Here is a 14,943-nt window from a genome sequence, read left to right on the forward strand (position 1 = left end):
TTAGAACGCGAGCCCCCTTAGGGAAGGCATTTTTTTTGTTTTTGTATCTCCATGGCTTAACACAGTGCCTGGTACATAGTTGGTGCTTAGTACATGTTTGTTGACTGTCTCTAATTAACACCAGTAGTAATTAACCTTCTTTTCCAAGAACTGGGAGCCTTTCATGTATTTTCTCCTCCCCTTTGTTTCTATAACCTCTTCTTTAAAGGTGGATAGAGTTGTCTCTCCCTGCACCCCCACCCCCACCGAAGGGAAGGTAAACTGAGGCACGGGGCTCCCTCGGGGTCGTGCTCTGGCTTGACCCCGGGCCCTTCCCACGCCCCTCCGCGAGGCCTCCAGACGGAGGCGGCGGCGGCCGTTGGGCCCCGCGGGGGGCAGCCGGGCGGCCTCAGCAGCAGCCGCAACGCGAGCTGCAGCTCCGGCCTCAGGCCCCCTGGAGGCGCCCCGCCGCGCTCAGGGCCGGGCCTCCAGAGGACGGAAGGGGGCGGGCCCCAAGCCGCGGCCTCGCCTCTTCCCGCTGCCCGGCCTTTGACGCCGCCATGCTGCAGAAGCGGGAGAAGGTGCTGCACCTGAGGACGTTCCAGGGCCGCACTGTGCGCATCGTGAGGGAGCACTACCTGCGGCCCAGCGTGCCCTGCAACAGCCCGCTGTGCCCGCAGCCCACCCGCTGCCGTAACGGTCAGAGCCGGGGAGGGAGCAGGAGGGGAGCTGGCGGGGGCGGGGGCGTTAACGCAGGCGGTGTTCCCGGCCTGCCTGCAACTGTGGCTCCCCCTGCAGGGAGGGCAGAAGCCGGCCGCAGTGTAAATACGGGGTCTGCGCCTCCTTGTGGCGGCGGGGACGCGGGATGGCTCTTGGGCCAACGACTGGCTGGGCTAAGTGGTAAACATTGGGCATGAGCTCGCCGCCTCCTCCGAGCTGGGGCCCGGGGGCGCCAGGCGGGACTGGAGCCTGGGTTGGGTGGGGGCGGGCCTGGAGCCTGGGTTGGGTGGGGGCGGGCCTGGGATGTAAACTTCGAACTCCCTTCGGAAGGGAATATAAACCCTGGTTCTGGGCTCCCCTTCTCGTAGCTTAGGCGTCCTCTGGAGGCGGGGTGGGGAGGCAGCGGGAAGCCAGAATGTCAACACTGGGCCTGCGCTCCTCCGCTCGCAGCTCTGGCGCCCCCTGGAGCGGGGGAGGGGAGGTGGCTGCTGGTGCTTTCTGCGGCAAAGCCTGGGCCCCCCTGCTCCGGAAGCTTCCCCTGTATTTCAACATAAATGGGGTGGGGTATTTTTTTCTGATTTTGTGCCTGTAGAAACATCAGTCTGAGACACAAAAAGGTTTAGGACCCCTGCTCATAGAGTTAATTACCATCTCCTCTCTCTCTCCCCCTCCCCTCCCTCCCTCCTCCCTCTCCCTCCCTTCCTTCCTCCCTCCACCTTCCCCCTCCCTCCCTCCCTCCCTGTCCCCGCCCCCACTGGGTACTTGGGTGTACCCGTTGTCTTCCTCATTAGAATGTAATCTTCCCCTCCCCCCACCCCCGCAGTGCCTAGCACGAAGTAAGGCTTAATAAGAGCTTGTTGATTGATTGATTAATGACAAGTCACCTCTTCCATCTGGGTTAGAGATTCCTGTTCCTCAAGAGGAATGGGTTTGACCAAACATTCCGTATTCTTGCTTTAAAGCCTAGGATTCTATGATCTAATTAAAGGCAATGGCCCTACTGTCCCCTTAGGAGCCATTGGTATTGAGTGCATTTCCTTGGGTGCTCCAGTGATGACTGATCCTAACCCTGCAGGGCTTGAAACCAGGGGAGAAATTCCCTTATTTTCTGAAGGCTAAAAGACCATCTCTGACTGTGGCAAGTTCTCCCAGATCAGAGACAAGGGTTGACTCTGCAAAGTCAGTTGGTGTGCCTGAGATGGGCCTTCTGTTGGCTTGAGGGCTCACACTTAACATAAAGCCATGATACCCTAGGCATACTCAAATGGCCAGCTAGGTGCCCACTTCCTCATGCTTTTTATGTATACATACCATTATATTGACAAGAGACTTGCAGAAGGTAACCCTTACTGTTAGTTTTTCCTAAAAAACTGTGGTCTTTGGTGTGCTCTGCAGTACCTTCTCTGGTTCGTTTTTAAGACCACCTTTCAAGTTTATAATAATGAACTTAATAATAGGTTTTAGAGTTTAAAGAACCTCAGATGTCATCTAGTCTGGCCTCCTCATATCCAGACTGAGGCCCAGAGATATTAAGTAACCAGCCCATGGTCACAAAAGCTGTGATAGAGCCCATATTATCATTCCTGTAGTGGAAAGTGAGGTTGGGGATGTCATGAGCCGCTGAATGCTGTTTGGAATCCTCCCCTTCAGGGCTTAGTGGAGCATTAATGGTCAAAGTCGGGTAAACCCATGAGTTAGACAGAAATTATATCATCCATTGCCATCAGTAATAGTTTATTCAATTAACACCTTCATGACCAACATTATACCCTGAAACATAAAGTAGAACTCCTGGCTTGAAATTATATTTAGAAATAAATTTTATGATTATGCATTTTATGATTCTCTGGAAATTGTCTTTTTCATTCACTCTTCAGATGGGTTCCAAGGCAGTGATGGGTTAACCCAGAAAATCAAAGTAATCCTAAAAGTTTGTTTATTTTTCAGAAAATCTATCAACTTCCCCCAATGTGGCTCTGGCACCATAATAAACCATGTTATGCTTTTATTTATCCCACCTTTAGAAAAATGAAGCTGCTAAGTTTACCTGGTCTTTGGCCCTCTACCAAAGCAGATCTGTCTTGTCTTTTAAAAACCATGCAGGGTAGTTAAGGTTGTAAGTTATTTTGTACACTGGGACTCTGCGACACGGCAGTGGCAATAAAGCAGCCTTGGAACTGTTGTCTCATCTCTTAAATTTTGAATTATGTTCCAGATGGGAAACTTTTGTCCAGTGATGTGACTCATTATGTTATCCCTGACTGGAAAGTTGTTCAAGATTACCTTGAGATTCTTGAGTTTCCTGAGCTGAAAGGTATTATTTTCATGCAAACAGCCTGTCAGGCTGTACAGCATCAAAGAGGACGAAGGTATATCATTTTGCATAATTATTTCCTTGTGATTTGAACTTATTAAATAAGAAAGGTTGGGAGGAGGGGCAAGAAATCTATTATTTAAAAGCAATTTTGGAACTAATTTGTTATTTATCTAATAAGGAATTATGAAAGGCATTTTTGCAGTAGTTCTATTTCTCGGTTTTTGTTTCAGCACATGACTGAAGCATAATCATCCGGCTCTAGCTGATGCCCCAGTAGGTTGGTGTTTTAAGGTTACAACCAGTTCAACCTTCACATTATTTGGTCTGCGTTCTTGCAGCAGAAAGCTGATTGGCAGTTTCTTTTTAGTGTCCTTAGCACTTTAATTCTGATATATAGATGGATAGATAGATAGATATAGATATAGATATATATGTACATGTATCCTTAGAGCTCTGTATATGTGTATGTATGTACATATCTGTATTCTTTCAAAAATTTGTAACAGTTTATTGAAGGAAAAACAGTTCAGTATTTTCTTTAAAGTCTATGCTTCTCTATTGCAGGTGCTTACAAATCATACCATCTAATAATTTATAGAAGGAGGCCTAAAATAAACTCATGTTTTGTTCTGAGAGTCTCACTGTAGCTGCCATCCACGATAATTGTGTTTGCTAAACAAAGGCCTTCTGGCAAAAGCCAGTCTATTTTCCTTATAAAAATATTTAAATGAAAAAAATAATTGACAGACTTTTAAAACAGAAATGTTTTAACAATGTTTTTGCTTCATTTAATGTTTTAAAAGGATTCTGTGATTGAACTCGGAGACTATACTTTGTTGAGAGATGGCATATTAGGGTTATATGTCCAATCTAATACCTAAAATCATTTAAATGTAGGAGATATTTATTCTTATTAAACATTGAAGTATCTTCATTACTTGACAGTGAAGGGGGTAAAGTGTTTTTATTTGTATATTAAAATGATAAATTGCCTTTATTACATGTCCTGTTCATAAAAATGTACATTAAGTAGATTGTGTGCGGGTTTTTCAGATAGAATATTATTAAATGAGTTTGAAGATGATTTTGTTCTGACACTAAGATAGAAATGTTTATACATTTCCAAGTTTAAATGCAGCTCCAGGTGTCATATTTCAATTTTTCCAACTAAAATCAATTTGTTGTGATCATTTGGATTGCTGACACAGTGCAGAGCCTGATAATCTTTTGTTTTTTAAAAATATTTTGATTTTAAAGGATTTTTAAAGCAATACCAAATCCTCCACATGTGATGAGTTTTAAATATAGTTTTCACCAAAATGTTTCTAAACAAATCAGTCTGTTGAAAAGCTAATTTGGTTTTCCAATGCTTGACACTGTTGTGAATTCTCTTGTAATTAGGATTTATGCAATAGTCCTACAGATACACCACAATCACTTCTAGTCCATATTGAGCACCTAATACTTGTACCGTCTTTGGGGAGGTATAGAAGGGAGACATGGACCTTACCTTTAGTGACCTTAAAATTTTAGCTGGGAAAACAATGGCTGGCAAACTCTGAGCTCTTCCTCCTTGTGACTTGGTTACTGTCCAGAGGCTTTCTACTGCCTCCAGGATAAAATATAAACTCCTCTGTTTGACTTTTAAAGCTCTACGTGACCTGGTCCTCCTGCTTTCCGGCCTCATTAGACATCACTCATCTCCTACACATCATGATCCAACCAAAGTAACCTTTGCTCTTTGTTCCTCCTTTACAATGCTCCCTCTCTTTGCTTCTGCACTGGCTGCCCCCCACCTGGAGTGCATTCAGTCTCTATTGTAGCCTCCTAACATCCTTTTCTTCCTTTAAAGACTCAACTCGAGCACTATCTTCTGCATGAAACCTTTCCTGATCACCTGTCCCACAACTACTAGTGCCCTCCTTCCCAAACTGCCTAATATTAACTACTCCGTGTGTGTGTGTGTGTGTGTGTGTGTGTGTGTGTGTGTGTGTTTATTCACTTTATATTTGTGCTGGAGGCTAATTGCCCATGGGAATTGTCTAGCCCTAGCAGCCAGCAGAGAGTTTGGAGCATAGTAGGTGCTTTATAACTACTTAATGATTGATGGATTGTTGAGATAAAATCCACTTGCTTTACTCCTATTCCACAGTTTCTCATTCCCATCCACATAAGCTCTACCCCTTCAGAGTTTCTCTACTGACTTCTCATTCCTTTTCGTTGTGTTCCTTCAAACCCCTGTTCTATCTTTAGCAAAGTTCCCTTCCTTTTAGACCTCTTCCTTTCACATTTTTTTCCATCTTCTTGCACTTATGGAAACCTGGCTCTGCCCCAAAGACACTCTATCCCCAACCATTCTCTTTAGTGTGAGGGGACTCTTTTTTTTCACCATCTCTCCTCTCCATCTAATCTTAGCAATTCTACCTCCATAATATCTATTGCATTTGTCCCCTGCTGTCCAGTTCAATTCAATAAACATTTATTAAGCACCAGCTGTGGGCATCTAGAGTCCTGGGCCTGGAGCCAAGAAGATGAGTCTTCCTGAGTTCAAATCCAGCCTCGGACATGTACTAGCTGTGTGACCCTGGGCAAGTCACTTACTCCCGTTTGCCTCAGTTTGCTCATCTGTAAAATGAGCTGCAGAAGGACATGGCAAACCATCCCAGTATCTTTGCCAAGAAAACGCCACATGGGGTTATGAAGAGTTGTACACAACTGAAAAACAACTGAACAAACTTAGCACTGTGCTAAATGCTGGGGGTACAAATAGGAAAAAGGACAGTTCTCGCACTCAAGGAAGTTACAATCTAATGGGGAGGAAGCTGGAAAGGACTGGAGGTGGGAGGCAGGACAGGACACCAGGATTGACCCTCAGGCAGGAGCAGGGCACAGGGGCATCTAATTCCACGACTTCAACCCAGGCAAGACCAGAGAGACTAAGTGAGGTGAGCTGGAAGTCCAGCTTTGGGAGGAGTTGGGCAGGCCCCTGTTCTGCCTTCCAGTCAGAGGGGAGAGGAAGCTGTGGAAAGTGGCATCCCAGGCCTGAGTTAGCCTCGTGGGTGAATTTGGAAGTGGCCAGTTTATCCTGGGAGGGGCATCTTGGAGTGTCCGCACACCCAGCCAGCACCCTCGTGTTTATTACCTTGCCTGAATTATTACAGCAGCCTCCTCATTGATCTCTGCTTCCAGCCTGTTGCCTCTCCAGTCCATCCTTTGCACAGCTTCAGAAATGATCTTCTTAAAGTGCCTCTCTGACCATGTCACCCCTCTGCTCAGAAATCTTCAGTGACCCCTCGTCACCTTGAGGATAGAATGCCAGCCCCTCAGCCTGGAAGGGCCTTTGCTTTCTTCTTCCAGCTCATCTTCCCTCCCTTATGTCGACATTCGTCTCCTTCACATATTCTACATTCCTGCCAAGTCAGCCTGTTAGCTGTTACCTGTACTGAACATTCCCTCTCTTGCCTCTGTGCCTTTCTATAAAACTGTCATCCCTGCCGGCAATGCCCTCCCTCCTCCCCTTTGCTTCTCAGCATCTTCAGCTTTCTTCCAGGCATAATAGAGGTTCCATAGCCGACTACAGCCTTTCCTGTTTCTCTAGTTGTTGAGCGCTCTCTTCCTCCCCAAATTATCCTTCACTGATACATCTATTTCCGTGTAGAATGTAAGCCCCTTAAGGGCAGGGACTGTTTGTAGTTCTTATCTTTGTGTCCCCAGCACCTTGCACATAGTAAGTATTTAATAAATGTTTATGGAATTGAATTGGACTAAAAGACCATTATATCACAATTTATAAACAAATACAAGCCAACACAGCAGCATCTAAGTGCTATAGGGACACAGAGCCAAAGAGTGATCAGAGCAGGCTTCTTAGAGGAGCTGAAGTTTGAGCTAGACTTTTTTTATTCAACTCTATTGAAGTAAAAGACATGGATTGGGGATGGGAGGGGAGGATCAACCTTAGGAGAAATGTTACAAGTTGAGGCCGAGAGACTAGGATCTGTAAAGTCTGGTGCTTCAGTAGCTCTCTTGCTTATTAAGCAGACTTTAGGTGTTTCATTTGCTCATTGCGAACCCCGTGGTTGATATTACTTAGAACATTTAGCTTTGCTTAAATTTTAGAAAGGTTAGCAGATTGAATGTTTATGAGAAGATGTCGAGTCCCAAGTATACACACACACACACACACACACACACACACACACCACTGTATTTAAGATACCCTGCATGGGAAGACAGGCTTGAAAAATTTCAACTTTTAAGATTCTAACTATAAGTTACCTTTACCTTTTCATATTTCTTCCAGTTTGGAATAGCTAAGGCTATGGGTGTGTAAGTATTTTTTATTCTTAATGGGTGACTCTTGTGATGCTTATAAATAATGCGTGTCATTTGATCTGCTTTGGGGAAACTTTTAATTCAGGGCAGACAAAGTTTTATTAATTATAGAGTCTGGAATGACCAGAAGTCAGGAAAGCTGGATTCTACTTTGACTTCCTCCTGACTGACCGCATCCTTGGCTATTCAGTTAATTCCTTGGGGACCAGGCAAGAAGAGTTTAGATAAGACATCGATCCATCCTTTCAAAGGAATGGCACCTAAATAATAATAATGATAGGTGGTAAAGTATACTGAACGTTGTCCCAGGTAAAACGGGGAGAGCAGGGAAAACTTTCCCTTTGTTGCCTTTTTTCTCGAATTTTAATTTTTTTTTCTCAATTACATATAGACAAAAATTTTCAATATTTTTTAAAATTTCAAGTTCCAAATTCTCTCGCTCCCTCCTCCTTGAGAAGGCAAACAATTTGATATAGTTAATACATAGGCAGTCATGCAAAACATTAGGGAAAACTTCCTTGAGAAGGAAGCTTTTGAATTGGATGTTCAGCAGGGGGTGAGAATCCACAGAGAAGACATTCCAGGGTTGGAGAACAGCGTCAGCAAAGCCCAGAGGCAAGCTTTGAACTCGGGTCATCTGACTGTGAATCCAGTGTTCTTTATACCATCACATATTGATTGAATGTAGTAGGAAACCATAGAAAAAGGGATGGTCTTGAGATGCAGAAATAACACTTGTTCTGGAAATCAGAAGGCCTGAGTTTTCATTCCCAAGAATCCTACTTACTAACTGGGTAACAGTGATGGCTTGAGGCTAGGCAAGTCAGTTAAGCTCTTTGAAACTCAATTTCCAAATATGTAAAAGGGTATAATAGAGGGTGGTTGTGAGGAAAGCTCTTTGTACTGTGTCAAATGGAAGATGCTGCTGTTATTATCATTAGGGAAACCTGCTGCCTTGAGGCCACATGTGGCCTTCTAGGTCCTCAAGGGCGACCCTTTGACTTGATCTAAGTTTGGATCCTGTCAAAGGGCCATGCTTGAAGACCTAGAGGGCCATATGTGACCTCGAGGCCGCAGGTTCCCCACCCCTGGTATAGACCTTAAATATCCTATAAGTCCATAATTTTGTTGCTATGAGTACTAATGCTATGATTCAGATCACAGCCCCTCTCTAAGTAGGTGGAATCACCAGGTCTGTTCTTGAATCTTTGCCAGATTTGTGAGAACTTTGCTCCACTGCCGTGGCCTTTGAAAACCATGGCATAGGACATCAGTGGAGGTTTAAGGCACTAACAGTGTCATGTGGCCATGTGTGAGGCCACATAGTGAGGCCTGTGACCTCCTTGGTTTGTCACCTAAAACCCTTTGCAAACCAGCTCCTGCCTGTCTATCCAGGATTATTATATATTATTTCCTTTTGTGTACTCTGCGTTCCATCCAAAGCGTCTTATTTGCCAGTTGTCTTACAAAGCTTCTCATCTCCCCCCTCCACACCTTTGCCTAGGTTAGTTGATCAGCTCTCTTGGAATAAACTTCCTTCTCACCTCTACCCCTTCAGATCTCTAGTTTCCTTCAAAGCTCACCTTAAGTTCTGCCTTCTATGTGAGGTCTTTCCCAATCCCTCTGACCTGCTAATGCTTCCCCCTCCCCTGAAATTACTGTGTGTATATGCATATGTCTATATATAATGTATATCATAATATACTTAACCATGACATAAATATAGAAAATAATCTGTATAATCATAATATGTAACATATGCATGTTATACGCACACACACTCTCTCTTTCTTTCTCTCATACGTGTACATGTTGTTACCTTCTATAGATTGTAAGCTTCTTGAGGGCAAAGACTTTAATTTTTGTCTTGGTATACCCTGTGCATCACCTAGGCATGCTGTGCCCGATGCTTAACTTGTCATATGGTAAAAGCTTAATCAATGAACTTCGACTGAGTAGATTGTTTTCTGATGATGCTCAGTCAGCATTTGTTTGAAAGAGAGACGATTAAGTATTTCATCTTTGCTTTCGGAAAAAGCTTTTTGTTTTCCCCAGTGTGGGTTAGTTGAGCAAGTATACGACCCAAGTGTTTTTCATACTGAACCAGGAGTAAATGCTAATTACCTGCCTTGTATAATTTATATGTTAATTTAACATCTGGTTTACTATGAACAATTCTTACATTTTTCAGAGAAATAATAAATTTTGTTTAAATAGCTATGAATGTCTCCATTCTTCTATTTGCTGTCTCCTGAAAAGGACTTTCTTTCTTATGAACTTGATCCATCCATCCATGACTACAGGCTTGACTTTCAGGTCTGATTGGCATGTCCTCCCTTCTTGGGAAAAAAAATCTTATGACCCTGTGTTAGTGTTCTGGAAAATGTAATTAACTCCCTGTTGTCCATACACTGGAGAAGCAGTGTGCTGGAGAAAGAGCCCTCCCTAGAACAGGGAAGACATAGATAGGTTCAAGGTCCCACATCTGACACATGCTGGCATTGTGACCCTGAACAATTCGTTTAACCTTTTAGTACCTCACGCACTAAGATTTATGGTCTTAGTCTCTAAGACTAAGTTGCAGAACACTTACCAGGCTGCATTGGTAAAAGAAGTTTCCCACTGGAAAATGAAATCACAAATCCAGGTCAAAAGTCATGCTTTACAAGGATGGGCCTGGTGACAGACTATGTGACTGTCAGAGGGCCAGCTGTGGCAGGTGGAAGATGAAATGACTGAAGAAACAAAGGCTTAATCTCTCAAGTATATCGATTAATTAAGCAATACGTGCCAATTGCCTAACAAACCAGGACCAGACCTCTTCAGCTTAAGAGTTGAACCCCAAATACAGGGTGAGACAGACTTTTATACATTAAAAACAATCAAAGAAGCCCAATTAATTAAAAGGAAATAATAAAGCATCAGGTAATCTGATTTTCAATTCGATGAAAGATTATGGACTTTCCAAGTTGGGAGGGAAAAAGCAAATAGGTACAATTCCCTGAATTCAGAAAAAGAGATGTCTCATTCCCCCCAAGTGTCTGTAAACAATTAAAGGAACATGGAACCAATAACTGGTTGATAACACAGGGCCATTTTCGGAGAAAACATATGGGTGACTTGAGATACACAGTGGTGAGAAAACCCTTCATCTCAATCTTTGGATCTGACTGTTTCTGGTCAGCTAACCTAGGTCCTTAGTTAAAGGTCTCATTGAATGGCGACTACTCTTACTTAGCAGAAGGCCTTTTGAATTGCTGTGGCTGAAGGATTCATTATTCTGTAGCCAGTATGGTGATGTGCCTCGAATTTAGTTATTCAACAATGAGTCTAGTCCAAATTCTGTCTTGTGAGAAAAATTTCTTCAACTGTGGAAACTGGGAGAAAACTTTACCTAGTTATTTGTTTTTTTGTTTTGTTTGAACATAGTCCTGTGTGGCTGGGAAACTGGATGATGCCCACCTGCCATTTAGAGACCTTTAACTCAGGACCAAAAGTCTCAGGAGCTAGAAAAGAGAAGAGCTATGCACTTTGGGAGACAAAAGGGCAAATATAACCATGAAACAGTAGCAACATATGTACTGTCTAAAAGTGCCAATCTAAGTAAATATTTGTTAATTTAAAAATAATTAGATGTTTTCTTTGAAGTGCCTTTTTCTAATTTCATTTTTAGCAAATGTAAGTGTACTAGGAAAGCACCTATTTCATTAAATTTTATTTTTCTCCTTTATGTCATAGACAGTATAACAAACTTCGAAATCTCCTGAAGGATGCCCGCCATGATTGTATTCTCTTTGCTAACGAGTTCCAGCAATACTGCTATCTTCCAAGAGAAAGAGGAGAGTCTATGGAAAAATGGCAGACCAGGTACAGTACTGAATCTGTATGGTTATCACTTTTTGGTATGATTATTATTTGCAGCCTCATGACCATTTAACATTAGGATTTGACCAGAGAATATGACAAGCTGAACCAGCACTTATTCTGTAGCCATAATTGGTACTGAAAAGCCTAAAACCTAAATAAATAAAGATTTTTAAATACTATTTCAAGGATTCATTTCAACAAACATTAAACATCTGATATGTACAAGGTGCTGTGCTAGGTGCTAGAGATTTTAAAAAAATGGAATATAGTTTTGCCCTCAAGCAGACTTATTTTCTCCTGGACAAGTACTTAGATATGCAAATAAATGCAAGATAATTTGAGGAGGGAGAGGCCACTATTAATAAGATGTAATAAGGAAAGGATTCAAATAGGAGGTGGCACCACTCCTGAAGTTTGAAAAATGTTAAGGTTCCTGAGAGGCAGAGGAGATGTTTTATGAAGGTATATAGAAGTGGAATGTGGCATGTTGAGTATGAGAAACAGCTACTAGTACAGTTTGAGTGGTAAATAGGGGGTATGAAGGAGAGCATTGTGAAATAAGACTGTAATAATAGATTATATCCAAATTGTAGAGAACCTTAAATACCACACTAAGAAGTTTGAATTTTATCTCAAAAGCAAGAGGGAGCCACTGAAGGTTTTGAACAAGGAAGAAACCTATGCCTTAGGAAGATGATTTTTAGCATCTCTATGAAGAATGGATTAGGCAGGGGAAGAGAATGGAGGCAGGAAAACCAATTAAGAGACTCAGGCCAGTGGGGAAGAAGATCTGAATTAAGGTAGTGACAGTGTGTGAATGGCGTTATAGAGCCAGACAAAAGAGATGTTGTCGAGGTGGAAGCAAGAAAACTTGATATCTTGATTTGGACGTGGTGGATGAGGGAGAGAGATGAGTCAGAGATGGCTTACAGGTGTCAAACCTGGGTGACTAGGAAGATGGTGGTACACTTAAAAATAGGGAAATTTAGAGAAGGAGTAGGTTTGGGAGGTAAGTGATGACTCTAGGTTTCGACGTGTCGAGTTTGAGATGCTAATGGGGGAAATATATGAAGCTGGTAGTTAGGGATAGGATGCAAGCCTGGAGTTCAGGAAAAAGGTTAGGTTTGGATAATTGAGAGGTGATAATTGAACTTATTTTCATGAAAATAGATGAAATCATGGAAAAAGTATAAGACAAAAAGAGAAGGGAGTCTGGGATACCTACTAGTAGGAGATAGGATGTGGATACTGAACCAACAAAGGAGACGGAGAAGGAAATGGTCATAGAGGTAGAAAAAAAGAATATTCATGAGGAGTGGGTAACCAACAGTATCAAAATCTTCAGAAAGCTCAGGGAGAATAAGGACTGAGAAAAAGCCACTGTATTTCACAATTAAGACGTCACTGAATGAGTGGTTTTAGTAGAGTGATGGAGTTAGAAGCTAGGTTATAAGAGGGTGAGAGTGAAAAGATAATGAGGAAAGGGGGGTAGTAAGTGTAGACTGCGCTTCCCAGGAGTGTAGCAGTAAAAGGAATCTTAAGGATCATAAGCTTGAAAAGATGGTAGGTAAAGGGACATTTGTAAGTATGGAAGTAAGTAGGAAGCCAATGGATAAGGAGAGATTGAAGAAGAGAAAGGGATGATCAGTTAGGCAAGCTCCGAAAAGGAATGGGCATGGGAGGGGTTAGGAAGAAGACACAAGTCGAGGGCCTAACCTTGGCAAAGAGAAGGGCTCCCTTATCTTCTGAGTTGGAGCAAAAGATGAGAGGATAGGTTAGTTGTCTACTACCAACCACACAGCAGTGAGAGCTCACTTGAGGTTTGATAACAAGACTTTGTAGTGGGCCTACTCTGCATGATTCCTTCAGAACTGTTCAGAATCTTGGGAGTCAGAGCAGAGAAGGTAGATGGTGGGGAGTTACCCAAGGTTTAGGATTGACAGGATATGAATGACAGAAGGACAAGATGGTGCTTTGTTGAACTGGTTAACTATAGTGTCAAGGCTGTGTAGGGAAGAAAATAAGATTAGAACTAGGGTAATAGATTGGGAAAACATGGAAGGAGAGAGGGATTAAAAGTTGTCATTAGGACAAACAAGTTTAGAAGGAGTGAGGTAATAGGAGAGGTGGAATGATAGAAGACTGTGATCAAAGGGACGAATTTTTGAGTTCAAGATCATGAAGATTGAACCAGTTAGGATTCACCAAAATATGGTTCACCATCATGAGGTATAAGGTATGACCTTGTCATGACCTGGCTTCTGTTTTTTTGGTTGTTTTTTTTTTTAACCTGGTTTCATTGGTTTAGGGAATTCCCATTGAAGAAACTCCCTCTATCAATGCATATCAGCACCTGCCTTGCAACTTAAAGTTTTAAATAATTTACTAAAAGCCCTCAGAGGGGTCCCAAGGTCACACAGCCAGTATGTGGCAGAGGTAGCATTTGAACCCAGGTTTTCCTGGCTCAGAGACTTGGCTTTTGATTTATAGTTGAATAAATAATTTAAAAGCTTCATAATCTGAGTGTTTGTAGCCATCTCTGAGTGGTGGAGCTAGAATGAAAGTGAAGGTCATAAGAGTTGAGGTATATATATACGAGGTCAGAGAATTTAGAGGCACATTCTAAGAATTTCCATTATACCCAGTAGCATGGAAGGTAAGACAAGCATTTCTACCGATCCTATCAACATGTGAGCAAATGACATCACAATTAATATGAAAATATGGCGATTGTTTATACTATTATAAATCAAAAGTCAGATCTGTCTTCCTCTACTTGACACAAGTCTAGTGACTGAGGCCAAAATGGGTTTCTTCATACGTGAATATAGCTTGGCTTACTGGTCCTTAAAGGGTGACCTGGAGACTCACCCCATGCTTAGTCCTCTATCCAGAGGACAAGATTATAAAAGATATAAAAGAGCAGTCACAGTTAAGAAGAAAGTTTACATCGGATGGACTAGGAAAGGAGGTAGACTTATAGTCCTTTATTAGGGAAAGGAAATGAAAAAAAAGTCCAACCAAACATCATAATAGCTGGTGTTTATGTAGAAGCTTAAGGTGGACAGTTATACGACTTCTCTAGCTACTCATGATAGCTCTGTGAGGTGATATATTGGGTGGATAAATTCAGTTGTTGGTGGTACTAGATATTTACCATATGCAAGCTTTTGCTGCTACACTTGTGACATTCAGATAATCAATTCAGATAATGGACGAAACCCACCTAGGCATTGCCCTCCCCTTGCTTGGTTGGCTACGGCTTATCGCTAGGATTTCACTCCCTCGGTTAATTGATTGGTACTGCTTTAATAAGCATATACCGCAAGCATGGCAGGAACTCTGTTAACAAATGGATATAGTACAGAATTTGAAAGGATCTGTCAGATGTTGTCACAGTCTCCAAGTGTACCATTAGAATTTAGTCCCACAGTAGCTCAGTGAAGCTGTCCAGCATGTGGTCATGCCTGCCCTTGAATCTCTACCAGTCCAAAGCTGATTCTGCCTCCAGAAACAAGCAGAGTCCAGGGATGACTGCACAGGAATCCCAACAGAGGACCATCTGAGGAACTGCCAGCCTGGGCACAAGGGCACTTTATAACATACATGAGCAATAGCCTTTGAATGCCATCTGAGCTCTTTGGTACATTGTGAAAACTATATGGCTTTTAAATCATGTGGACAGTTTTCTTGTTATATTTCCACAGCCCATCCTTGTGGTATTG

At 42.5% G+C, this 14,943-nt stretch overlaps 1 protein-coding gene across 1 annotated transcript in view; it reads left to right on the forward strand.

Annotated features, from left to right (window-relative positions):
- The first annotated feature begins 343 nt into the window (after nt 1-343).
- Nucleotides 344-14,943, forward strand: part of DIS3L (DIS3 like exosome 3'-5' exoribonuclease) — a 40,727-nt gene continuing 26,127 nt past the window's right edge. Inside the window, exons 1-3 of the mRNA XM_036736395.1 lie at nt 344-678; nt 2,915-3,068; nt 11,090-11,218. Coding sequence (XP_036592290.1) covers nt 540-678; nt 2,915-3,068; nt 11,090-11,218 — 422 coding nt within the window. The 5' untranslated portion in view covers nt 344-539. The remainder of the gene's footprint in view (nt 679-2,914; nt 3,069-11,089; nt 11,219-14,943) is intronic.

Source organism: Trichosurus vulpecula, chromosome 8 (genome assembly GCF_011100635.1).
Source record: "Trichosurus vulpecula isolate mTriVul1 chromosome 8, mTriVul1.pri, whole genome shotgun sequence".
NCBI lineage: Eukaryota > Metazoa > Chordata > Mammalia > Diprotodontia > Phalangeridae > Trichosurus > Trichosurus vulpecula.